At 36.0% G+C, this 28000-nt stretch overlaps 3 protein-coding genes across 4 annotated transcripts in view; all 3 read left to right on the top strand.

The window, feature by feature from the left end:
- The first annotated feature begins 448 nt into the window (after positions 1-448).
- LOC119081115 (sensory neuron membrane protein 1-like) lies at positions 449-1336 on the top strand. The gene is made up of 3 exons (XM_037189858.1): positions 449-782; positions 931-1079; positions 1139-1336. The coding sequence occupies exons 1-3, from the start codon at positions 449-451 to the stop codon at positions 1334-1336; spliced, it is 681 nt and encodes a 226-aa protein (XP_037045753.1).
- A 3840-nt stretch (positions 1337-5176) lies between these two features.
- On the top strand, positions 5177-27788 carry LOC119080669 (ubiquitin-protein ligase E3B). 2 transcript variants are annotated; one of them, XR_005088365.1, is made up of 15 exons: positions 5177-5353; positions 5591-5780; positions 6093-6960; positions 7028-7217; positions 7280-7525; positions 10857-11025; positions 11084-11202; positions 11271-11726; positions 11789-12099; positions 12164-12279; positions 12339-12468; positions 12533-12697; positions 12765-12842; positions 12901-13708; positions 27652-27788. XR_005088365.1 is itself a non-coding variant. In XM_037189100.1 (14 exons), exons 2-14 carry the CDS (start codon positions 5620-5622, stop codon positions 13105-13107), a joined length of 3216 nt encoding a protein of 1071 aa, XP_037044995.1. In that variant the 5' UTR covers positions 5177-5353; positions 5591-5619; the 3' UTR covers positions 13108-14303. The 2 variants fall into 2 exon arrangements, 1 of the variants encoding a protein (XP_037044995.1); XM_037189100.1 differs by lacking the exon at positions 27652-27788 and having other exon boundaries at positions 12901-14303.
- LOC119080715 (serine/threonine-protein kinase NLK2) overlaps positions 27757-28000 on the top strand; it is a 79981-nt gene continuing 79737 nt past the window's right edge. The window contains 1 exon segment of the mRNA XM_037189197.1: positions 27757-27990. Within this exon segment, the coding sequence (XP_037045092.1) occupies positions 27794-27990 (197 nt within the window). The 5' untranslated portion in view covers positions 27757-27793.

The raw sequence follows: 28000 nt of genomic DNA on the forward strand, positions 1-28000 counted from the left end.
AAAAAAAAACAATTCGATCATTGTCGTACCATATTTTTTCTTCAAAGGGAATGGCACTGACTATTAACGTTAAAAGGAAACCAATGCTGAAATTCGTGAACAATGTCATCAACGCAATGTATCACAATACAACCGATCCCTTTTGGACTGGACGAGTTATGGATTATTTATTTGATGGTATCGAAATTGACTGCACATCGGAATATTTTGGAGCCAGAGCAGTGTGTTCAATTTTTGAATCCGGCGACATAAAGTCTATAATACCATTACGCGAAAATTTCTTCAAGTTTTCAGTTTTGGGAGGTGTAAGTGCAACACTCATTTGACTTAAATTACACTGCCATAATTTTTTGTTTCAATTTTCACTAAGTCCCTTATGAAAATTACGGCAGTACAGTCCTAAGGTCCAAAAATTTAATTTTCTCAGATGAATGGAACTGGAACAGACATGTACGAAGTTAAACGTGGCGTAAAGAATTCCCGTGACGTTGGTCGAATTGTAAGTTTTGATAACAAAACGGAAATGGATGTATGGGGCGGAGATGAATGTAATCGTTACAAGGGCACCGATTCAACTATATTTCCACGTGATATACAAAAAGAAGATGGTTTGTGGAGCTATGAACCGGAGATATGTATGTCAATTGGTGCTCATTATGATAAGGAATCTAATTACCAAGGAGTACCGACTATCCGATTCGCATTGGATTTTGGTGATGCTAGAAAGAATAAAGATTTGCAATGCTATTGTGGAGATCCACCGAACGATTGTCCGAGACGAGGTGATTATCGAACTATATCTGATGGCTCTCGGGCTTCAGTTCAGTGTCGAAAAAAACGAAATAAAAATAGTTTGTCGAGGAGGAATTAGTTCCTCGGTTAAATTAATTGTTTGAGGTCAAGGATCACTTTAAGCCAATTCTCTTTCAGGAACGCGAAATTTGTTCGATTGTATTGATGCACCACTCATATTAAGCTTACCACACTTCTACAATGCCGATCCATCAATACTTTGCCAATTTCAATCCGGGCTAAATCCGAATCAAAATGACCATGCGTTCTATATGGATTATGAAAGAGTTCGGTGATAGTAAAGTGTATGTGAACGAAACTGAGATTCTTGTTTTGATATTAATAGGCCTCAGGAAGTGTACCTAATGCTGCCAAACGATATCAAATCAATATGGATGTTGTGCCAATAGACGAGGTTGAATCAATGAAGCATTTACCGGAAGTTATAATGCCTTTATTTTGGATCGAAGAAATCACAACATCAGCGCCACTTAAAAACTATACTCACACCAATACGCAAAATTTCCAACAATACAATTTGTGAGTCATGTTTTACAATAAGTATTTAGACTAAGATTTCTGAAACTAAAACAAAGCATAGTGATGAAATAATGGACTGAGAACCAGGATGCATAGCATATTAGTCCTTCATAAGGCTGCATGAAAAGCCTTTTTGTTCTACCGCTTGTTTTGTTGAGTCCTAGAAGAAGCTTAACAAGTATATATCTCGGCCGGCACACAAACTTACATTGAAGGTATTGGTCCATGGTCCAAATGACGATTGGAATTTAAAAATACAATTTTTATTTGAAAGGCCTCTATTTCCAAATAGCTCAAATATTCAACTTAAAACAGGCTCTTTACGTTTACAGACCACTTTCTCTAGTAATTCCTATGGGTATTTATGGCATCGAGGGCAAAGTAGGCTCTACATGTGTAATTATGACACGAGGCCGCACATCGAGAGAGTAATGAAGAATGTGCTACATCTGAAGTTCGCAGTTTTCAAACATTAAGATACTGAGTTGACGCAGGTCGCAGGCAGTGTGTCATAATACACATCGTGAGCCTAATTAAGTACATCGCACCGAAATTCATACAGAGGGATCTAAATGTCGCAGTTTTCGAGCATTATGATTTTTAGTTGCATAAATTATATTTGAATACTCATAATCATTTGTCGCAACCAACATAAAAGTAACGAATAATAACGAAAATAAATGTATATTATTCCAATTTCTATGTTTAAAGGATTCTTCAAATAATACAATGGCTGGCAATTATTCCTGGTACAGTTGGTACAATATTTTCAACGTATATGTACTTCAAAATTCGGAGAGCCACAACTGTAATACATATTAAGAATGGAGGAGAAAATGCGACGATAACTTCGAATTCGAATGCTGCCGTTTACAAAATTTCTTGAGTTTGAATTAACCTTTCACAATCGGCTGTTTCACCTAATAAAAATATTTAAATCAAACCAAAAAAAAATATTCGATAAAAGTGAAGCGATCCGTCTGTGAATCGTCTTAGTAGAAAATTACGTTTAAGTGTTGCATTGAGTTGCAATGTTAAAAATCATGTACTTCCGACTTAGTAAAATTAAAATTATCACTCACTTGAAACACGTTTTATTAAAAATGTAATAGGGTGAGTGTACCAATCCTCGGACAAGAATTAGTCATCGGACACCTATTGTTCTTTAATTCATAAACTTTTTTTATGAATGAGAGAACAATAGGTGTCCGACGACTCATTCTTGTCAGAGGATTGGTACGCTCACCCTATGTTTGATGAAATCTTATGAGAAAGAGGCAATTTTTGCGAAAACATTTTCTTGAATTTTCGCACCTTTTTCTCGACTTTGCCATATTTCCCTTAACTTTTACAAAAAAAAAAAAATTATTGGAAAATTCTTGAAATTATTAGTAAATGTTGGAAAATATGGGAAAATGTTGTAAGCTAAACTAGAACCTAAAATTTAACTTTGCTAAAATTTAATTTTCATGTGTCGGGGCCGAAAATGATATTTTTCTCAGGTTTTCGACCCCTTACATGAAAATTTTTTTGAGTATCTGTTTTGGACGATCGATTTTAGGCACTTTCGCATGTAGCCCTCACTTAGTTTAGGCTACAACAAGCGAAATTGCCTAAAAACAATCGTCCAAAACAGATACACAAATAACTATTAATTTATTTTCCGACAAATATTTCAATCAATTCAATTCAGGGCCTAATATATTCGGAATGTTTATTTTTAAATTCTCAAATATTCCAAAACTCTAGAGTCTAGATTTAAGAGTATTAAGAGTATTAAGAATTAATTCCTAAAAATTCTTAGAAATTCTCACAATTCGAGAAAAACATCAAAAACATTATAGTATGTTTCGTCACTGTTTGTAAATATTTGTTTAGGCAAGTGTTAGGTTTGCGGAACGAGCTGAAGGCGAGTGGAGTAATCACACGTGCATTTACAAGCAGGGACGTAACACATTATTATTATTTTTTTTAATTCATTTATTTTATCATTCCTTTATTATAATGTGGGGAATACTATTAGTATATGCGAAACAAATCACAAATTAATCTTACAGATAAATACAAATACATTTTCATCGAAAACTTGGTCTAAGAAATTTTAGTTCAGCGATTAGAAATCAAATCTTTGTCTAAGCGTTAGGCTATATCACAGTCAAATAAATAAATAAGTTCAAATTGCACATCTCAATTCAAGTAAAAGTAAGGCGATATCACATTATAATCACTGGCACCTTTCATCACTTCGATCTTCAACTTAGACCTGAAAGTTTTTATACACTTCAAACTTCGAAGGTTATTACAGAGGCTGTTGTATTCATGCGTGGCTTGTTTCAAGATTGGATGATAGTCGGGGCATCTTAAGTTGTCCGCATGGCGAGTATGGTGGGAATGAACATCGCCATTGTGTCGAATTGTGAAATTGTGCTTAGTTAGTCCATTCACGATCTTGTGGAGTTGAGCGACCCTTTCGACGACAGCAAGTTTTTCAACAGGTAGAAAACTCATTGAGTAAAGATACGTTGACCGCGTCAGATGTGGTAAACGATACAGAGCCTTAATGCAACGATTCTGTAGTCTGCAGCCGATTCAATTTTGCTTTGGATCCGGCACTATATATCGGCAGCATATATGCAATGTGGCTCTGTACATACGCGAAGTAAAGTTGTTTCCGCTTTTCAATCGGGACATATTTGCCTCTTTTCCACATCAGTGGGATAAACGGACGTATCATTTTCATCACATGATCGATGTGCTGCTTAAATGACAGATTTTCGTCCAGAACTAGGCCGAGATATTTAAAAGTTCTGACTCGTATGATGTAATCGTCATTTATTTTGATGTTGAAGTCTGGAAGATGCCTCGATTTTCCAAAAGTCATGTAGCACGTTTTACCGACATTCATAGTCAGGACGTTGCGGCAGAGCCAGTCATTCAATATTAAAGTGTCCCTTTGCATTGCGTTTTCAAGTTCCTCTGGGGTATCAAATACGTAGTACAGCGCGGTGTCATCAGCATACAATAGTATTTTACCCAGCAACCCAAGTGTTAGCATGTCGGCGATATATATGAGGAAATGTAACGGTCCCATTTTCGAGCCTTGGGCTACTCCCACGGAGATGCTTCGCAAACTGCTACAATTTTTGCCAATAACGGTGGCCGTGGTTCGATTGCAGAGGTAACTCATCATTAGATCAACAGCTCTTTCGGAAAGACCGATCCGTCCCATTTTGAGTGACAATCGTTTCGGATCCACGGTTTCGAAGGCACGTTTCAAGTCAATGAATATGACATATGACAACCACATATTTTTTCCTGAATGTTGATTGAAGGATATCGACGAGTTGATAGGCAGCTGACAGACAACTTGAATGGCGGATAAATCCCAACTGGTTTCCTTTGAAGAAATTCAATCCGTTGAGGTACTCGATTATTACATGTTTGTAGGCGGTAAGTGCATTTTCCCTGTCACAAACAGTGATGTAAAGTGCACTTTACCGTGCATAAGCATGTAATATGTAAATTATTATGATTAATTGATTGAAAAACTGTGAACATATTGATTTTATTGATGTTTGATAATGTCATCGAATTGCAATATTTGGCGGAAAGACCCAAAATCCCAGAAAAATTTACTCATTTTCGCTTGTGGCTCATGTAACTTACTTCTTCCATCACCAAAGCTGCTTTGGCAAAGCATTTCTTTAATCATAAAATGGTTTTCCTTAGAACAAAACCGATGTGCTTGCCGGCTATGAAAGAACGGTTTTCCAGCTTTTCTCCGTGTATTCATTTAATCCTGCCATCTATGTAGTGAAAATAACAACCAATCCATATCGTTAACATATGATTTTGACGTCTACCCAAAGTGCGAAGTAAAATACCAAACGAAAGTCATTTATACATTCTTCCAAATTAAATATTTTAAAGTCTAATAATTTTTTGCCTGTTTTTATGGCAATATTGTAGCCATTAAGATAAATACAAGGGAAGCACTCACATTTTTCGGATAACTCTGAAGGTAAGGTAATTTTGTGTATAGAAATTTCAAAATAGTTTAGACACAGTGATGATGAAGTGTCATTGACACTTTGTTGTTTTCTATTTTGTTTATTTTTTTTGTCGAATGCAGTTACTGTAACATCAAAACTATAATTGTGTTGTAATCGGAGCTTGTTTGTTTGTTATTAATTTCACTTGCTTTTGTATTCTTGTTAAATTTGTGATCGAAACTTACCAAATATTTTCGATCATTTAGCCTTATAACAATCGGGAACAAAGAACAAAATGTTTACTGGCGCAGAGTCACATAAATCTTCATTTTTGGAACAGACTAAAGCAGCCAGAGAAGAACGAGCGTTGGAGAAGAAACGCGACAATGCGATCATCGTTATTCAATCTCAAGTGCGCGGGTGGTTAACTCGTCGGAGTTACCTGAAAAGAGTTTTGTAAGTAATTCTCGTATGAATTTTTGAATGGGTCGTTTGTCTTTCTGAATGAGAAAAGTTTGTTTCACTGCAATCATTATGCATCTATGAATAGAAGATAAGACTGTTGTTATGTAGCAGTTGTCAGACTATTTCGGTATGAATGTGATATCGAGTGAAATACATTTCCCTTTGAAAGTATTTAATTGGTTGACGATTCAATTAAGAGGGTGGCAATCAATCAATCAGTTTCGTTTCGTTGCAATCCTTGAGTTCTGTTCCTCAAACCAACTGTTTCTTCATACTCAATACCAATATATTTCCATTCAACAGATCCGAATTCGATGAACTTATACCGGAATCATTGGACTTATCCACAAATGTCACCGATCTGAAACCATGCATCGACATCTATCACGCATCCAGCCGTTTCCTCGTTCAATTTGTGAAGGCCAAACATTTGTACTACGATCGCCTCGAACGATTGTGTCGCTACCTCATCGCCAGCCTCGAGTCAGAATCGCCGAAAACTAGTTTCATCGGTGTGACCCTGAATAAAGATTTGAGCATACCATGGATTCGACACATCAAAATGTTACTGTACGAATGCTGCGAACATATGCAAAAATTGAAGCCGGAAATTCATTCCGAAAGCCTATCGTTAGCATTGTATCTTCACACATTGGTGGCATTTACATCTCCGAATACATGGGTCCTGCTAAAATCTAAAGCGTTGTCATCGCTCAAGCCTGGCATGACACAGCTGTGCAGCAATATTATGGGTGCTTTGGTGCAGAAAGGCTTCTTCCAGGCGCTTAGAGCCGTGCTCGTCAAAGGAACATGCCGTACGCATGTCATCCTAAAGCCAATCTCGTTGAAAGCCATTGTGACACTATCAACGCGGCCACTGATATCGGGCAATTTTAGCGAAAATTTGCTATCGATGTTTGTCGTACAGATTCTATCGATGCCGGCGCTAATTTATTTTTTGGAACAAAATGCCAACGATAGCTTACAGTCGCTACAATCACACGACATATTACAACGTACCCTACAACTTCTTATCCAAGACGATTCAATGAAAATCATCACCAACAGTATGCAAGGAACACAGTCTCTGGCTCTGCTCGCTAACATTGTTCAATTGTTTTACTTGGAACCAATGAAAAATGCCTTGGAATCAGGATATCCGAGTTTCACGGTACGTTTGTGTTTGACGGAGGAAGAGTACGGAAAATTCATGAAAGTTTTGAATTTTATTCCCGTAGACGATTTGCTTGAAACTTCTCCAGAGCATACCGAATACCGTTGGCCCTAAGGGTGGTGCGGTATCACAATGGCATGAGGTACTCGGATGGTATTCTCCCAGTCCTGATGCACCACCAAATGAAAATTTGTCGCTCATCAAAAAACAAATTTATCTGCTCTGGAGCCATCGGATTGTTAAGCTGCTACTCGGTGAGTGCAGCGAATCCTTCGGAAACGGTCGGATCTATTCTAATCATTTCATTTATTTACAGTCGACAAACTGAAAAAATTGTCTGTCGGGTATGAAAAGGTTGATTTTCCCAATCCTAATCACATATCGTCGAACCTGTTCAAACGGGCTCTGGAACTGGGAACAACAAAAGCCAATAACAGTAGCAAAAATAACAAGCCATGGCGCAAATTCGTTAGCGATGAAACTAAGCAAGTGGTCGCCGTCTGTAGCATGTATCATGCCGCATTGAACACATTATCACAATTGAAGCTGGACATTCTATCAGGTAAGAAGAAGTTTATTTATCGGTGAAACTGTGGGGACATGCTTTGCATGCGGTACATGCAAGGAGCGGCGAGATGAACCGTATCGAAAATATATCCCAAAAGTGATTTATTCGTTCAACGCACTTCAAGCAAAAGAGGTCATAGTCGACAGCTGTCAAATAGAGTACTATTTTGTATGAAATGGATTTTTACAGTGTTTTACAGTTGTGTAACACATTGTCAAGCTTCAGTACCCTATTTAGAGAACCAGTCATGCTTGAAGTTCCAAATTTAATCTGAAACCAATTTATCTGTGTCCTGTCTTTCTCCAATCTTTAAAATAGAAATTTCTGGCATTTAAATGCAGCTATTTAACAAACTTCACTACTCGATTGAAATAGCGACACTAAAGAGGACTAAACCTTTGACAATTTCATTTTTCGGTTGATTTGAATCGATTCATGCCTTCTATGCACTCAAATTCAGTGGTCGGAACAGTTTGCAACTAGTCCATCTGTTTGTGCTGCTGGGTGTCTGGAAAGCTTTGGGCAACGTATTTTCAATATCCGTTGTCTGGCATAATATTCGGCCCAGGGTCCATTGATTGATTTCGATTAACTGACCTGAAAGTCAAGCAAATTTTAAAAGGGGATCTTCATGCTCCATTTTCGACATATGTTTGGATTATAACTACCGCAGTACGGCGCTTCAAAGGAATTCAATGAATTTGTATTGAATGTATAACAGCCAATGTATAAAAGGGAGCACCTCGGGTTTCAGCTGAACATGAAAAATATATTACTCAGGGTGATCCTGAAATGTATTGAGAATAATAACATTATTCCGTCAGTTATCAAGTAATTGGCTGTGCGAGGTGCGTTCCCGAACGGTATTCTTTGTTTGCTTTAATTATACATCCATTATATTGCCAGATCTGCACGATTTTATGACGCCTGGGATCATTGTCTTTAAGGACCGAACTAAATTTAACTCGTCTCCTACCAAATTTTATTTTTCCGTTATCTTACAGCGCGCACTTTTACTATTTGTTCTTGAAAAGTCCACCTTCGTTTTGCACATAAAGAAGTCAAATATCGAACCTGAGTAGTAGCAATCATAGTCACACGTCCCATTATTCGTCCACTGCGGAAGTACTTGCTTGGCATTAATTTTATATTAAGCTTTCCATTTTTAAACTGTCGCAAGGATGCGGCAACACCTGGCAGACTTCCATAAATGTTGTAGCAATCCAACCAATGCGTCCGTGTATTGCCCTAAAAAACGTTACCGGTGTACAGGACATCTAAAAAATATACTTCTCATCAATCGTACAAACTCTGCTGCGCTAAATTTACAAAAATTTTGATAAATTGGTTGCGATCGTACAAAATCTAAACATCCAATGTTGTACTTCGACAGATACGGATCGTTTGCCGGAATTTCAATAGGAACAGTAACCAAATGCCTATTGATCGTCGGGAAGAATATTTTTTATTGTCGGACGTGCAAGCTTGAAAATCTGGACCACCGGCATCTATATAATCAAGATAAATATTCATAGAAATCAGCAAGTATTCTGTAGATAGAAAGTCTGACCAATCTGATAGTATGCTCTTTCTCCGTAATCGTGTGCGTTGAACTGACCAAACATCACAGCAAAATAATTAGATTGTGACGGAACAGTTGCAACATAATTGTAAAATAAGGCATTTCCGATGTATCTTGGCTTTGGCAAATGTAGTTCTGGTAGTTGTACGTACATAATCGCGGATTTCTACCACCTATTAGTGACATCACTCAAGTCACTATTCCTCTCCTTCTTTGAAATGGAAGGAAAAACTTACTATCGTCAAAATTAGCTGCTATTAGTCGACCATAAGGAGTGAGCTGAGCTCCCATTTTGGGATTTTTCATGTTGCAATATCCGTTAATGGTCCGATATCTGAGACGAAATATTTTGTTAGAAGCGTCAATCAATCTCACCAATTAGAAAAGCCTACGGATTATTTGGAACGCATTGCCCAATATTGATCAAAGAATCGCATTTTTTTCTGCGATTCCACATGATTATCCACATCATCGCAAAAAAAAATTAGTTTTCTCGTAGTTCGTCAAGTTGTAGCCCAGTGATGCATATTTCGTTCGATATCCCAAAGCACAAGCTATTGCCGATATCAGAGATCCGTTATATACATTAACTACCGCTTGGGGAATACCTTCCCGATAGAAGTGTGCCGAACCGATCTAAGCTTAGACGTGAGTCAATTCCTTGATCGAAAATAGATAGATTGCGTAAAGTTTAAACCTGAACATTACCTGACCCTTTGCAACGGAATGCCCCGCTGCGATGAACTTGTGGTGATCCCCGTACAAACCGTCAAATTTCATTTGAGCCAATGCAAAGGTGGGATCCATAACTTCACTGGATTATTAAAATCAGGAAAATCTTTTAAAAGAAATCTTTAATTTGAATTAATTAATTTATACTCAGCAAGTGTTGCCGAAAATATTCCCACAGGTTCCCATTGTTACTAAGGTTGAAAAACGTCTGATCAAAAACGTGATAAACTCCCTTAAATATAAAATGTTAGCAATGTCATTATGTCGTAAATGTTTCTGCTATTTTGGAATATATAAGCAAACACATCTGATACGCGAAGTTCACTGTATTTACTCTAACAGATATAGGAGGTATTTGCTCTTTAACTGTGTTCAAGGTGATTGAAACGTCTTTGCAGATTTTTAGATGTTTAATTATCATAATGTGACCAGATTATTTAACTGTAAGTTTGAGAGGAAAGCAAAGCAATCCACACTAAAACACAGTAAATGCAACTAAATGGGTGAAATACTGCAAAATTATGAGAGACGACACTAACAAGCTCATACCGTCTAAACTACAAGTCCTGGAGAATAGTTTCATACACTCATCCTGTTATCGCTCCGGTGTGAAGACGTTGCTTGTATATTTATAGAGGAAGCGATGTGAATAGTTCCAGTGTAATAAATGTTTGCGTAATAATAAAAATATCTGGAATCAACGACCTTAAGTAGGTTGAAGTTCGCATCACTGGAAGATTGAGCAGATTTTTCGAATGTTAGATTTTGTAAAGGATTAACTCAAGTCTCGTATAATTTAGCTAGATTTTCTATAGCTACGTCATAAACTTGAAGGCACGATTTCAACTATGTGGCAACGTATAGTCTCTGTATTCTTTATTAGCGCGTATTTTTTTTTCGCCTGCCACAGCCACAGCAGCTGTTACATTAGTTTCTTCTCAACTTTGTTTTGCCTCAGTTATACCTCCAGAAGCATACAGTGTATGATTTATATTGAATTTAAATTTTCAGGTCTTTGCTACAATGACACTCTGCTGCACGACCTATTTCTTCTGTTGGCATCGTTCGGACCTTATTGTGGCCTAAAAGTGATGCTGGAATTACTAGGCAATGGTATAAGTAATTCCACTCCATTAATGATACTTTGGCTGTTCTGTGATCTTATGACTCATTACGTAACGTAAGTAAAATCGAATCAATCAATTCGTTGCCACTGAGAAAAATCTTCCATTTTCAAGGATTCTCGACGACATTGAAATGTATGAACAACAAACACCATTCGAATTGGCTGATTACATTGGATTGTCCTACTTCCTGAACAATTTTCTGTTCAAAGCCATCCAGGATAACATTTTTGGTGACGTGTTAAATGTTCAGTTAATAGGTCCGTTCACTCATATTTAAAGTTTCTATTTAAATAAACAGACCCTCGAACCGTCACATCACATCCGCTATTCCAGTCCATGCACACGCTACTATTATGTTTGTATCGACGTGACTGTCGACGAACGTTTGCACCGCCAAATCATTGGTTGATCCACGAAATTCGACCTTCACATTTTTTAACCGACCTAGAGAAAGGAAAGAAACACACGCTCGTACTGCTGCAAAAAATGCCGCATATCATACCTCACGAGGATCGAGTGAAATTGTTTCGCAAGTACGTACAGAACGAAAAGGCTGTACTGGGACTCACCGAATCGGCTTGTGCATCCCCGAGTTCGGCACTGATCACGATTCATCGTGATCGAATTGTTGAAGACGGCTACCGCCAATTAGCTCTACTTCCTCCTCATGCTCTGAAAGGAGTCATTCGCGTTCGATTTATTAATCAACAAGGCCTCGACGAAGCTGGTATCGATCAAGATGGCGTTTTCAAAGGTAGGAACACCGAATCTTTTGTGTGCATTTTCTTCGTACTGACGCGTTCTATTATCGCAAAGAATTCCTCGAGGAGACGATCAAGCGGGTCTTCGATCCCTCTCTAAATTTATTCAAAACCACGTCTGACCAACGACTGTATCCATCACCAACGTCACATATGCAAGAAAATCATTTGCAGCTATTCGAATTCGTAGGACGGATGTTGGGCAAAGCTGTTTACGAGGGTATTGTGGTGGACGTTCCATTTGCATCGTTTTTCATGTCACAATTACTGGGACAGACCCAGCAAGTTTTTTATAGTTGTATGGATGAGCTTCCATCGTTGGACACTGAATTGTATCGGAGTTTAACATTTATCAAACATTATCAGGTGAGTGGAGAATTAAAAGTTTCGAGGGTTTCTTGAGTAATACTGGACTATGTAAAACGAACAGAGTGATGTCGCTGAACTGGATCTGACATTTTCTGTTGATGAAGACCAAATGGGCAAAATTGTGACGCATGAGCTACATCCCGGTGGTAGGGCACAACCAGTTACAAATGACAACAAGTAATGTTTTAGATTTTCAAATTTTACAAATTCACTGGAAGTAACAATTGTTTCTGCAGAATAAACTACATCCACTACATGGCCTATTTCCGTATGCATACGCAAATTCGTGAACAGACTGCAGCTTTCATTCGTGGTTTTCGAAGCATTGTGATACCCGACTGGCTCTTATTATTTTCAACCCCTGAGGTATTACCATTAAAATACTAACGATTCGTTGAACCTTTCATTAAGCGACGAAAAATCGTTTCAGCTTCAACGACTGATATCGGGCGATACAGCTCCACTAGATTTGAAAGATTTACGAAAACATACACAATATTACGGTGGATTCCACGACTCACATCGGGTCGTCAGTTGGTTATGGGACATTTTATCGCGTGACTTCACAGAAGAGGAAAGGAAGTTATTTTTGAAGGTATTGTTGAAGTACGGGGTTAGCATCCTGTCTAGCAAAGATTAAAGAACAATTTGTTTCCTTCCAGTTTGTCACTAGTTGTTCGAAACCACCACTGCTGGGCTTCGCTCATCTCGAACCGCCTTTTTCGATTCGATGTGTCGAAGTGAGTTGACAGCTAGACCTTCGAAAACTGACAGAATTGTAATCTGATTTTGTTTCAGTTATCAGATGACGAGGATACAGGCGATACCATTGGCAGTGTCATTCGTGGATTTTTCACAATTCGTAAAAAAGATCCACTAAATCGTTTGCCTACGTCTTCGACTTGTTTCAATTTACTCAAATTGCCAAATTATCAGAAAAAGAGCACGCTGAGAGACAAATTGCGGTATGCCGTGTCCAGTAACACCGGATTCGAATTATCGTAAACAATGACGATCGATTGGATATATTGGATAGATTTTGCCGATAGAATCGATTTCTATTCTCGTTATCGAATGAATCGATCGTTGATTTCAAATCGTACGACTGTGATAGCAAACACAAATTTAAATTGAAATGTTCGGACAGCTCACCAAGACTTAATTAGGAACGGAAAGTGAACAGAAAAGTTTTGAGCTGAAAATTTACTTTGGAAAAAGAATAGTCGCCGGTTTAATGTGGTGGAGTGAGGCACTTGCTAAAATTAACTACAAAATTACTGAAAACGACTGATTTGCATTGTTGCTGGATCAAGTGATTTTTAACGCGAAGGAAATTTTGTTCTTTTGGTAATTTTAGCCGGCATTTATTTGTCAGGGCAAACAGTGAGGATTTTGGTGTTTGATAATCGTTTATTTACTTTACTTTCTTGTAAAGCACTCACGAAAACTGGCATCAAGATATGTTGAGTCGCTTGAAGTTCCCTTGCTGGTTTATATTGTTATCAATTGATTGTCTATTGATGCCACCGAGTGATGCTTTCCTTGGCACTATGTGTGTAATTGCCACAATTGTGACAATACGCATCTTGTGACAAAACAATAATTTGTCACCAAGTTGCATACAACGTTTTCTCAACTCTGTAAAGAAAATAGTAAATCCCCGCAGTGAACACAATGCCGGCACAAAATGTGTGAAGTAGATTGAATTATAATTAAATACAAACTTAGCAACCACATATCCTCGTACTCTTTGCATACGGCTATGCTATCTGTTTTGTGTATTGTGATACTTTATAGCACAATGTATGTTAAAACAAATGAAGTAACAGATTTCGTATCAAACACGATTCAAAAGACGAAACAGATTCCACAGTGGTGATATACTGGCCGTCTGTGAATGACTAACTGTTCTGAAACAGAAAAACCAACGACGCTTGATATTTTATAATTGCCTATATTGTATTGAACACTCTAAGAAATTTATAAAATGAAAAACAATCAGTAAATTATTATATGGAAAAATGATTGAAATTAGCGTGAACAAATTTGAAGATAAAAAAGTTGAACTCATCCTTTAATTGTAAATTGAATATTAATTTAATTTGTTGATGTTGTTGATTATATTAGTTGTAATGTACCTAATATGAAAATATCTTATATTTGACTGTATGTTCAGAAATAAAAACCAATATTTAAAAGAATTCAACGTGATCTTTTCGATATTAATACTGATTGTTCCGGGCGAGGGCGACGACGATTTCTGTCAAACAGAGTGAAAAGATTGCAGGGCAGCAACGACTTTAAAAGCCAAACAGTAGGCCGACGTGAAGTTCGAATTTAGGTCATTTTGGTAGATGTGTGTTGGTTACACAATCTCTTATGATTAGTATTTTGTTTAATTTAAACTCAACAATGTCCAAGTTTGACCTACAAATTTTAGTTGACGAATAAGTTCTGAAAGAACAGGTTAAGACATTCGTAAAAGCAGCTGGCATGAAAATATGATGAGTGCAGTCAGTGCTTCTATAGCTTCAATACACACATTTTAGTAGACAAAGAATCTCTTCTAAATTGGTTTACTGCTTCGTGATCAAGTCAGATGTGAGCTAGCCTGTCTTTTTAGAGTTTTGATTGACGCTACCTAGTGCTTTGGACAGGCAAAGTAGTTAATGAGAACTTAAAATATGTACGTCAATGATGCCGATCGACATATAGAGTTTTTCTCTATGGATCGACAAAATCACAAATGAAACTGAATTTGTATTTAGGTGAATTCTTCGCAGCGGTCACTTATTTTTTCGCGTTAATGCCACAGCGAAGAGTTTAACTAATTTGAAACGCAACAGCAACACAGTAGCAACCAGTTATTTTTGTCACCACGAAAAAGCCTGTTGGCCCAACCTCCTAATAATATACAACCTTGACAACCACAGTGGATCATACTGATACAGAGTGTGAGTTGTGTGGAATGTGTTGAATTCAATGAAAACGTGCACTGAGAAAAAAGTTGACGGTTGCGTCACCAGGTAATGTAATTTTTCATACAAAAATCACATTATCTGTGACAGGTAATGCTGTATGAGAAATTACATTACCCGGGGAAAGATTATCTGTCACAGGTAATAATATAAAAACTTTTTTGTCAGTGTGGAAATCATAAGATGTATAGTTATTTGTGTATCTGTTTTGGACGATTGTTTTTAGGCAATTTCGTGAGTTTCCGAACGAAGTGAGGGCTACATGCGAAAGTGCCTAAAAACAATCGTCCAAAACAGATACTCAAAAAAATTTTCATGTAAGGGGTCGAAAACCCGAGAAAAATCTCGAAACTCCCTCATTTTCGGCCCCGACACATGAAAAGATAATTGAGATGTCGTGGACTGTAAGAATCCATACAAATGACAAATCACATATGACTCAGTCGAGACGGCAGCAACGTCAATTGTTATCATCTTGACCACTTGACGATTGTGGTCAACTTATTATATAAAATTAATCTTAAGCTAATACAATTGTATTGGAACAAATTGCTAGAAATGTACATTTTTGTCTTTTTTATTTCATTTTGTCTATCAAAGCAAGGTATAACAGTTGCTAAATATAAATATTACTCAGATTCAGTGTGTACAATTCAACGATTCTGTTGTGCAATCATTTATTAAAATGAAATTTGCTTCTCTTTTAATGTTGTTTGCTGTCTCAGTTTGTGCATCTAATTCTGGGGAAAAACAGGAAATAAGGAACGAAAGAGAGTCAGTTGAGACAATCGACGATGTTGAAGGTATCGAAGAAGTGTCGGATGAGGATATGGAAAAATTGTTCAATGATCAACGTAAAGTTGAGGAACAGGATCTAAAGAGCATCTTTTCCGAAGCCAAATTGATGGTAAGACTTGCATTAAAATATGTGGAACTGAACGCCAATCTATGTGACACCTTTGCCAATGGAGAATCTGACGAAGCGAGTCTTGAAGATAGTGATGACATCACCGGATGGTATTCGACAAAAATTTTTGAAAAATGGGCTCAGCCGATGGATTTCAGTAAGTTCGATGACAACTTTCAAAAAAATTGCAAACTTGCCATGGAATGGATAGAAAATGATTGGTTTAAGTTAGACTTCGAAAATGAATTGAAGGATGTTGACACTCCTGATTTTCAACTACTCCACATCACTTCTAAGCTTATACAAGAATATGACAAATACGAAAGTGAACGAGGATATCGTTTTTGGAAGTCAGAAAATGTGTAAAAGAAAATGAGGAAAACTGTAACTTGTAGAATGATGAATTAAATAAAATTCAAAATATTTTAGCTTTTTTGTGGTTGTTTCCTGCTTACAAGTTTTGTTTCATAAAAAACACTGATCTGTCTCTGTCGCTCTCTACTAATATATATCGCGGCATTACTTACAATCTGCATAAATCAATAAGAAAAATGTAGAATCTAGATTTTAAATTTGTCATTCGAAACTTATGTGGAATTACAGGCTAGGGTGTGTCGATTACAATTATTTTTTTTTTAGTCATTCCGGGTTCCGCCCTACCGCGATTCACCCTCGCACTAGCAATAATAATCAGCAAAATTTTTTTTTTTTCAAAGTCAATATAAGCTTGCACCGTCATTTTTTCAAAAATTTTCGAGCTACACGAGATAGCTGGATTATGGGTCCGAACCAAAAAAAATCTACAGATGCTTTTGCAAAGTTTTCACTCTGTACGGCATCTAGAGGGTCTACTAGAACATACAAAAATTAAAAAAAGTTAAAAAAATGTTTTACCGTCATTTTGATATAGCATCAAGTTTCACCGAGGTGGAATTTTCAAGAATTTTGTAAGTGGAAAAGTCATCTCACCTGGGTGAATTTTTTTCAAGCTATTGTTGTGATAGCTCATTTTGTAGGTATTTCAATAGGTAAATTTAAATATTTTTTGGTTTCACTGTTGGAAGGCCCAAAAATGGGGCATTTCTTTGGGTATTTTCGAAAACATAACAAATTGGCTTCTCTTAAAAAACGAAATCTTACTATTTTCAGCTTTTAAATGTGTTATTCATGAATAATATTTGAATTTCTGTCAAAATTTTTCATTTACTTGCTGTATTTAAAATGTTAATTGTCTCCATACTCGAAGAAATGCACAATTTTTGGTCCTTCCAACAGCGAAACCAAAAAATATTTAAATTTATCTATCTAAACTGTATGTTTGCTGGATGCGCTATTGAAATACCTACAAAATGAGCTATCACAACAATAGCTTGAAAAAAATTCACCCAGAAGAGATGACTTTTCCACTTACAAAATTCTTGAAAATTCCACCTCGGTGAAACTTGATGCTATACCAAAATGACGGTAAAACATTTTTTTAACTTTTTTTAATTTTTGTATGTTCTAGTAGACCCTCTAGATGCCGTACAGAGTGAAAACTTTGCAAAAGCATCTGTAGATTTTTTTTGGTTCGGACCCATAATCCAGCTATCTCGTGTAGCTCGAAAATTTTTGAAAAAGTGACGGTGCAAGCTTATATTGACTTAGAAAAAAAAAAATTTTTGCTGATTATTATTGCTAGTGCGAGGGTGAATCGCGGTAGGGCGGAACCCGGAATGACTAAAAAAAATAATTGAAATCGACACACCCTATTACAGGCCACAACTCGTAAATCAGAAAATATGTTGCATTTCACTTTCCTTTACCGCGAGTGTAAAACTTTAGTTCTAATAAAATTAGTGAATTTAACGAATTAAAATTGCCCTGGCAACTTCCTGACTACTAGTTGCGTAAAACTAGAGATTCAGAATATTATCTTAAGCCCAAGTGTGATTTCTTACAGGTCTTCAGGCTTTGAAGAGGCAAATGTGAGCCCAGCCTCACAAGTGTCTAGTAAACTAGTTCGTATTTTGTCTCCGATTTTCTTAATTTTATTAAAGCGCGCACTTTTACTATTGTTCTTGAAAAGTTTGTTTTGCATGTTACTCTACATAAAGAAGTCAAATATCGAACCTGAGTAGTAGAAATCATAGTCACACGTCCCATTATTCGTCCACTTCGGAAGTCCTTGCTTGGCATTATTTTCCATTTTTAAACTGTCGCAGGGATGTAGCGACTCCTGGCAGATTTCCATATATGTTAGATAAATCCAACCAATGACCACATCACCAACACACATCATCAAGGGGCTTCATTAGAAGGGGCTTCACAATGGGCCCAACGAAGATGGCCTCGGTGCTGTATTGTATATTCTAAAATTATATTTGAATATGGAATATGCTCGTCAATAAAAGTAACCAACCAATCCAACCAATGTGTTCGTGTATTGCCCTAAAAAACGCAAACGGTGTACAAGACATCCAAAAAATATACTTCTCATCAATCGTACAAACTCTGCTGCCAATACCCTCTGCTGCTGCGGCTGCTGCTGCTGTTCGCTAAATTTACAATCATTCCGATGATACGGATCGTTTGCTGGAATTTCAATAGGAACAGTACCAAATGAAAATTGGCGATCAATTAAGAAGAAGGGTTATTGTCGGCCGTACAAGCTTGAAAATCGGGACCACCGGCATCTATATAATCAAGATATAATCATAGAAATCAGCAAGTATTCTGTAGATAGAAAATCTGACCAATCTGATAGTATGCTCTTTCTCCGTAATCGTGTGCGTTGAACGTTTGGTCAGTTCACAGCAAAACAATTAGATTGTGACGAAACAGTTGCAACATAATTGTAAAATAAGGCATTTCCGATGTATCTTGGCTTTGGCAAGTTCTGGAAGTTGTACGTACTTAATCGTGGATTTTAACCACCTATTAGTGAGATCACTCAAGTCACTATTTCTCTCCTTCTTTGAAATGGAAGGAAAAACCTACCATCGTCAAAATTAGCTGCTATTAGTCGACCATAAGGAGTGAGCTGAGCTCCCATTTTGGGATTTTTCAAATAGTTGCAATATCCGTTAATGGTCCGATATCTGAGACGAAATATTTTGTTAGAAGCGTCAATCAAACTCACCAATTAGAAAAAGCCTACGGATTATTTGGAACGCATTGTTTCTGCAATTCCACGTGATTATCCATATCATCGCAAAAAAGAAGACGTTTTCTCGTAGTTTGTCAAGTTGTAGCCCAGTGATGCATATTTCGTTTGGATATCCCAAACCACAAGCTATTGCCGATACCAGATATCCTGGTGATATATTGGCCGTCTGTATGAATGATTAAGTGTTCTGAAACAGAAAATCAACGACGCGACGCTTGATATTTTATAGTTGCCTATATTGTGTTGAACACTTTAAGTAAGTTAAAAAATGAAAAGTAATCAGTAAATTTTTATATGGAAAAATGATTGAAATTAGCGTGAAGATAAAAAAGTTGAACTCATCCTTTAAGTGTAAATTGATTGAATTGAATTTAATTGAATATTTTTAATTTAATTTGTTGATATTGCTGATTATATTAATTGTAATTGCGCTAATATTTTTGCGCCATGTATTTCTTATGGCGCAATTATTAACGCACTCCAATTTTAGCATAATATGAAAATATCTTATATTTGTCTGTATGTTCAGAAATAAAAACCAATATTTAAAAGAGTTTGACGTGACCTTTTCAATATAATACTTATTGTTCCAGATGACGACGATTTCATTTCCTCTGTCAAACAGAGTGAAAAGATTGCAGGGTAGCAACGACTTTAAAAGCCAAACGCCCAAACAGAATGCCAACGTGAAGTTTGAATTTAGCTGATCAGATACGGGGTCGTTAAAAATTCGTATGCCCACAACACAGCGAAGGAGTTCATTTGTTATCGATAACGACGACAAAAATATTGACAAGATCCGGGTAACATGGTCCGTTATATTATATAGGAAAATGCACGTTAAAAAAGATTGTAGTACAAGATTTGAAATCAACAGATTGAAAATACTTCGACATGTGGAAGTAATAGACCCGACAATAATACTGGACATATGCCCTCTGTAACAGGTTAAAAATAGTGGATAAATTGGACGGTCTATTCGAAGAAATTAAATTGAAAGTCATCGACCAATGTATAAATCCCAATACTTGTCAAGGCATCAGCGATTTTTACCAGCAATCCACCAAACTTCGGGGATTACTGTGAGGAACTTGAACGTAAAAACGATTTATTGGGCACGCTAGAAGATCATATAAGACCATTGTGTTCTGGGGAATTGATGAGGCTTCGTCTAGCATACTTAAGAGCACGGAGCAAGGCACCAATCTAATAGTAAAAAAGAGTAGCAAAACTCGACAGTGTACCAAGTAAACTCATAGTTTTACACCGTTCCAAGGTAATACGACACGGTCATATGCTGGGTACTTTGGCAGCAGGCATTCTTATTCCTAAGTTTACCAGGCATAGATAATTATTTGGTAAAATTACTTGTAAGAAGTAATTGCTGCAAGTTCATTACTCTTTATCGTATAGTATGCCTACTGCAAAGTCTAGATATAGATTTCTTGCTCTACCTGAAAATAAGTGTGACAGGTAATAGGGAAAAAGAAACTCAGCTGAGGTAATTAGTACGTCGTATTGATAGAAATCATTGTCACCGTCAGTGTTAAGTCGTTCAGTGCGAAAATGGTAGCTTCCTTTTTCGTCAGTGTAATATAACGGTAACACCATTAGCGCTAGGAAAGCTTTAAAAATTAACTAAATTGGATCACAAATAAAGGGAAGTCTTGTCATGTCTGTCAATTTTACATACTACTTTCGTCGAAACCGTTCTTTTTATGTTTTAAGCACTTCAGATCCTTTATCTGCCTAGAAGCAGAACGATTAATCCCGTATTTATCCACATAATGCAAAACATGCTAAATGCAACGAAAACCGTAATTTTCATGCGGAATGCAAGCGACTTAGATTGGTAAAGTGTGTAAAGATGCTTTCAAGGAAAAACGTGGTGCTTTGTTATCTTAAATAAGCCGTATTTTGTGTCAACCTGTCGAAAATACTCGAAACAATTAATTAGTAACTACTCTGGCGATGGTGATGTGCCTGGCTACAATCTATGAATGGTATACATTCAAAGCGAACCATTCATTGCACCTCGGCTAGTGTCATCGTGGTACCATGTTTATTACGCCAAACACATAGCAAAAGTAAAAAAGAAGAGAAAACACACATGCAATCCATAGGCACAACACAGTCGCTACGCGTCGAATCATTTCGTATTGTCATTCGGTCCCAGCCAGACATATATTTCCCCTTCAGAACACAGCCACACCAACACACTGACAGAAACCCATTCACTAAAGCCGATTCAATTTGTCGAACTGAAAAGTTTTTCAGTGTTTGACTTGAGTTCGATCTGTGCGGATCGTGACCGCATTGCTTCGCTTTACACGGGATAAATAATAAAAACAGATATTTAGAAATTTTATCAATAAAATTTACAACAAATCGGTTGTAGTGTTTCAAGTCTGTTATGGGCATACTAGTGGCCATAAGTGCAAAACATTCTACTGTCAAATTAGTAGTGAATTAAAGAGAAAAGCGAAACGAAGGAGGAATTTTTTGTACCGAGACAAAAAAAAGTGCATCAAGATCGTACCAACAAACACACACCCAGAAGAAACAAAGTTACATTTAAATGTTCGTGTAAAATAAGCTTTTGAGAATAATAAAAAAAAACAATAATTTGAAACAAACAGGAAAAAAATGAACTCTTTGTTGATGATAAGTGCACAAAAAACCTTTGTTATAACCTCTTAAGCATGTTCTAATAAAGCGTAAACTTCAGTAAACTGGTAAATAATTGTGAACGAAACAAAGAGTTTTCGGAATATTGGAACAAAAATCTCTGCTAGAGACAAGGATACAGATGAAGTTTTTTTTTTTCATTAGAAGAGACCTGTCAAACTTGAATTTCGTGAAAAATAACACCCATTGTGAATTGTGTCTTGTGTGTGGCAATATATAAATTTAATCAATGCAAGCAACTAACACATAGGTAAAATCCGTTGTTTGTTGCAATATAAATAAAATTTCTAAGTGTAATACTCCCAAACGAATTCTTTGTTTTATCTTTAACGTATGTGTATGTAATTAGTGTACAAGTTTGCTAATAAATTAAGAATCATAGTCTCGATTATAGTGGATAACAAAGGATTATTCCTAATATTATTGGTGGATGCATGAAAAAAGGTGAGCAAATTTTGAATATACATTTAAAGTCTGTTTAAAACCAGGCCTTTACGGTAGATATCAAACATCTGCTGCCGGCACGACTGTAGACAGTATACAGTTGTGGTGGTGGTGGCAGTCAATATTTGTAAAGGAAAAAAATTGAAAACAAAATTTTTTAACAAATTTAGTGAATTTTTATACCTGCCCTGAATGGTTTTTTTTAAAGATCTTACGATTTTTTTCTCTCTCATAAAAAATATTGTCTTACCTGCCTCTGAATACATGTATTATTGAGAGACGGTGGATAAATTTCCGAACGAAAGAAAAAAAAAACAAACTTTTATTTACTGATGTATGATGGATTATTTTCTTGTTTTCTTTCATTTCGCGCACCATCCAATTTTACACGAATGCAGTGTTACTTAGCAACTGAAAAGATCTCACGTTTTTCAATAAAAACGTTTTCAGGTGCATTAGCTATACCCCAAACCATTTAAATTATTTCATTTTATAAAATTGGTATGTATATTGGGTGTGCACATTGCGTTGAATTAATTGAAAAATTAATAAGGATTCAGCGAAGTGATTCAATTGAATTTACGTGAAAAATTGATTCGTATTCCCCTAATGATGTTTCTGATAATCTATCTTTTCCCGAGTTAAGGAAGCTATGGTCATTAGGAAGAGGGAAATTTTGTAATTGAGCAGTCGTTCTTCACCCGATTACTGAGATACTCACGTAAATCAACAAGGGCTGACAAAGGATCTCAGTACCGGATTTGAATTTGTAAAAGACCCTTTGTTCATACGAAAAATCGTCGGGCATCGTTTGAACGCCTATAGGATCAGTCCCGTACTAAGGGACCTCCAATTTTAATGAGCATGATTGTCTGAAAAAATATAAATTCTATATCATGTGAGAGGCTGTTGGGTTAGTACAGAGTTCAGCATATTTGCTTAAAGTTCACAGAGAAGGCAGGAATGGAAATAGAAAACGCTGTCCGAAATTTTGAAACATACGGCTATTCATCTGTCATTGATAACGACGACAAAAATAATGACAAACTCTGGGTAATACAGTAAAATGAATGTTAAAAAAATTGAAGTACAAGATTTGAAATCAACCGATTTCAAATACTTTGATCATCGATGGAAGTAATAGACCCGATTATAATACTGGTCGTGGACATTATACTTACAGTCTGTAACAGGTTAGAACGGATATTATATCCATTTGGTGTGAATGTTACACATAGTTAAGTGATAACAGAATGATAGAAAACATCTTGAAATTGTGAAACTTCACTCAACGGTCGAAGCAGAGACAGTTGTTATCGTTTACTTAGTCAACAAAAAACAAATAATTTTACCCAAATTGTGTAAGGATTTCACTTAAGTTTTACGACAGACTCCTGATTTCTTTCAAGTTTAATAAATTCATCTCTTTCAATTTAGCAAGGCTGCACTTAGATATTTTTCCTTTTTCCTAAATACAATAGGAGATTGTTGTCCCGTTAGATAACATCATATTTTTCATCCAAATCATTTTCCAAAGGACTCTTTGTTCAGATAGCAACTGTCTGCTTCTGCATTTATATATTCAAATCAATGCTGCAAAAATACACTGTCGCGCTATTTCTATCTATATGTAACACCGTTTTCGAAAATCAATATCTAAAAATGAATTTTACCTAATTAAAAAATTCAATCCGCAAACGATAACACTCAGCGATACATTTTCACGATAAATGCAGGTGAGCAAGTTTTTTTTCCGAAAATATGCTTCTTTATCGATTAAAAATAACTTGCACAAAAGTGTTTGGCCTCATTACGCACATGTACTCTCATATATAGTAAATACTTCCGAACCGCAAATTTAGATCGTATTGAATAGACAAAGGTGAATATTTCTATGGGCAGAGTATTGAACGTGTAGGCAATTCATTTTTATTGGTACAGTGCCAGAATTTAAGGAGATGTATAAATAATATGCAATTAACTCGTCATAAGTATGTTAAGATCAACGGAACACTAAATAATTAGTGCGTTTATTATAATTTAGAATTGTAATTTTCGATATTACACATAATTTGAAATGTTCTGTGAAATTTAATAAATAAAATTCAAGATAAATTAGATGGGACACATGTATACCATGTTGGTATTAATAGACAAATTCTTGAATTCATACCCTGAAATATGCTGAATATTTGGTAAAGTTAAGTTTTGTCAATAGCCTTAATACTAACAAATAAATACGCCACTGTCGGTAAAACTGATGAAATTTCGGAAAATTGTCCCAGGTCCCAGCTTAAATTAAACCCACTGGGAAAATTATTTTGTGTGGAAAATGATGGTTCATTTCTTTCGGACATTGTATGTACCCATCTTCCCTACACCAGTTTATCATAACGCTCGTATAGTTTAGATGCTACGATTGTAATATATCACATGATTTGAGTCGGTCAATATTCTACGGGGTATTATATTAGGGGGTGTGGATTTATGACGATAGAGACCATATTACAGTGGGTTTCCTTTAGTTCAGAACATATTTGAGACTTTTTAGAGTTTTAAAAGTCATCGATGTTCCCAGTCAACGAAGGGTTTCCAGGCTATGATATTTTGGCACACAATTTGAAAATCCCTCAGCAAATTCAAATTTCACGCCAAAGTATCATAGACTGGGAAGAACTTGATTGACTGGGAACATCGATGACTTTTAAAACTCTGATAAATCTAAAATTGTGCTTTTTAAAGATGAACACACTGTAACATTCCTTTTTGAAAAAGAAATACGAATTTTGAATCCTGTGAATAAATTAGGGTGTATAATGAACCTCAACCACTTCTATGAGTACGTTCTTCTATCTAAGCACGTAAAATTCACCCTTCCTAAATGTGGTTAAAAAAATCGAAACAACTTGTATTCCAAGCTGTCCAAACTATATTTACCAACCGATCCAATGCTCCCATTTAACATTAATATATATTTGTGTTATGAATCGCGGTATAAAGGAAAGTTAAAACATTTTCTCAACATGTTTTAACATAAATAAATCAACTCAGAGTAAACACCTATCACAGACCTATCATTTTACCTACATTTAGCTACTCAAAGTACTTCTTTTTCCAATCAATTCGTTCAAGAATCGAAACGAAAATATCGCATACAAGCCATGCAAATATTATTATTTTTTCATCGTTTATATTTCGAACCACTAAGTGTGTGTATATTTACAATGCAAAATGTGATATGATAAACGTTACCAACTGCGGGCACAATTTATTTATAATAAATAATAAATATGCAAAAATTGCACAATTTCATCGCTCTTTACTACAATTGGCTTTATGTTGGAATCACAATAATGCGATTGCAATCGAGGTCGGGATATTGGATGATATTACTTTTTTTTACAGACTAGAGTTGATCAGACTTAACTCAGTTCTATGAACATACTTCAGTGTTATTTTTGAATGCAAAAGCAAAAGAAAAAAAATGTGTGGCTTGCTTAGTTCACATTTAGTTCTCAATTCGAGATAGAAGTGCTTCGATTACAGAATAAAAGTTTCTTGCTTTCATATTTTTGTAATGCAAAATTTATTGTTATTCTTCTGGATTTATGGAAGCCCTGGTGTAAGATTTATAGTCTTATTTTCATTGAGTAGGACATTATACTTAAAACTGAAACTATTAGGATTAGACTTAGTTTGAATGGCTAACGGTGCCATCATAAAAAGACAGAACAATGAGGAACATGTAACCAATAATTTATGTTATAATTAGTAACGGCACAAATAGGAGACAGACGAATGGTTTTAATTTGTCAAAAATAGGTCATTGAAGAGATCAATAATATGAAGCTCGTCACTGGTGATTCGAAGATTTTCTAGCAAATCACCGTACGAATATCCTTTCATTTTCTTTGAGAGGCTCGTGGTCTGGTCGATCTAAAGTCTATCATATCCAAACTTACACCGGCGCTTGATAATACACCGTCATCCTTTTCACCGTTTGTTGCTATCAATGGTTACGTACTTTAACCTGTCACAGGCGGCAAGTATAGTAACAGTTTTACTATTCAAACTATTACTTCATTTGATCTAAAATTTTCAGATATTGATTCCAGAAATCTTTTACTTCATTTGTTTTGAGCATACTTTTTCCTATATAAAACTTTATTAGCCAGAGCTTGTCGTTTATTATTGCTGTTGTTGTCGAAAACAGATGACAGTTAACCATCTGTAACTGGTTAATATAGGAAATTAACTGAAATTTATAAATTAAATTGTCACAATAAAAACGTTCATTCAATATTAACAGATACAACCTGTCCATACCAGCCATGTTGATTTCACAACTATTTTTACAATTGATTTTTTCACGAAAGCTTTAACTTTAGCAACCGACACCTACTTTCTCAGTAGCCTTGACCAGGAGGGGAGCGGTATTAACGAAATAACGTTAACCGTATTATAATCAAAATAATAAACAGGAACTCTATCAGCAAAGCTAAACGCTATATACTAATAAATTAAATGAAACAATAAAATTAAATTCGAGTAGCCAGGGTTGGCTAATGAAAAATGAAGGGAAATTCGTTGCTATTGGAAGATACGAGTTGTAATGACATTGAAAATTTGCTTATTAAGTTAATTAGTCGTGTTGGAAAATCAGACGAATCTTTTCGCATAAAACTTTTTGAATTAATGAATATGTTTTGCGTTCTTTACGATTGTTTCATGAACAAGCAGCGTTGCTAATATGCGATAAGAGACGGAAATCATCCAGATTTTTATTAGCATAGACCTATGTAGTCGTAGACACACAAAGTTTAAGATTGACTAAGGATAACTTATAGTTTTTTATATTTACAAGAGCTTAAAAAAGTATCACTTACTCTCGATAACTTTAATAAATGTGAGTGACCAGGTAATGATAACTACATCATCATTCATCAAGGACCACTTTGACAAAAAAAAAGTTAAATCTGTCACAATTTTCTAGTTAACGTAAAACTATATGTTGAAGTGATAGCTTTTACCTAATATTTGATTGAAAACAATCTGATCAATAAGGCTTTCAGGAAAACAATACTGAATACATCTGCTGTTATACTGTTCTACCTGTATATACATAGACGAAAGGACTGTCTATTAAGTTTCTCTGCAGGTAGAACAATAAGAGAATCAACTTAACGTCGAATTTGATTTATCCAACCTGCTGTTTTTCGCTATAGCAATAACAAAAGCTTCCAATTAGAACGTATCACTGTTGATGAATGAACTTTGCTTCTCAAACTAATAAATGAATTTTCTTCAATTTCAGATCTAAAGCAACAAAGAAAACAGCGGAAATACCGACCCAACAAACCCAACATTTTCTTCATATTTTTCAGTTGTTTTCATTTTCAATTAATTTTGCCGTAAAATCCCTTGAACCTATTTCCGAAAACGAAATTGATCTTAATCGTCCGCGCCCAACATAAATGAATTTGATAAATTCTTAAAGTTTTGTGTTGTCATTTCGGAATATTGCTAATGGCGGCTGTCGGCGGTCCAACTAGACAGTCAAGGGTGTCCATGAGTGTCTCGATGTCACTAGTACAGGGAGGCGCTGCTGGAGCACCGCAAGGAGCTATATTGGCAGCAGCAGCTCCATTTTATCAACCACCGGCTGTACCACAAGATGTACAACCAGATCGACCGATCGGATATGGAGCATTTGGTGTCGTATGGTAAGTGCCA

Source organism: Bradysia coprophila, unplaced genomic scaffold, assembly GCF_014529535.1.
Source record: "Bradysia coprophila strain Holo2 unplaced genomic scaffold, BU_Bcop_v1 contig_350, whole genome shotgun sequence".
Classification (NCBI taxonomy): Eukaryota; Metazoa; Arthropoda; class Insecta; order Diptera; family Sciaridae; genus Bradysia; species Bradysia coprophila.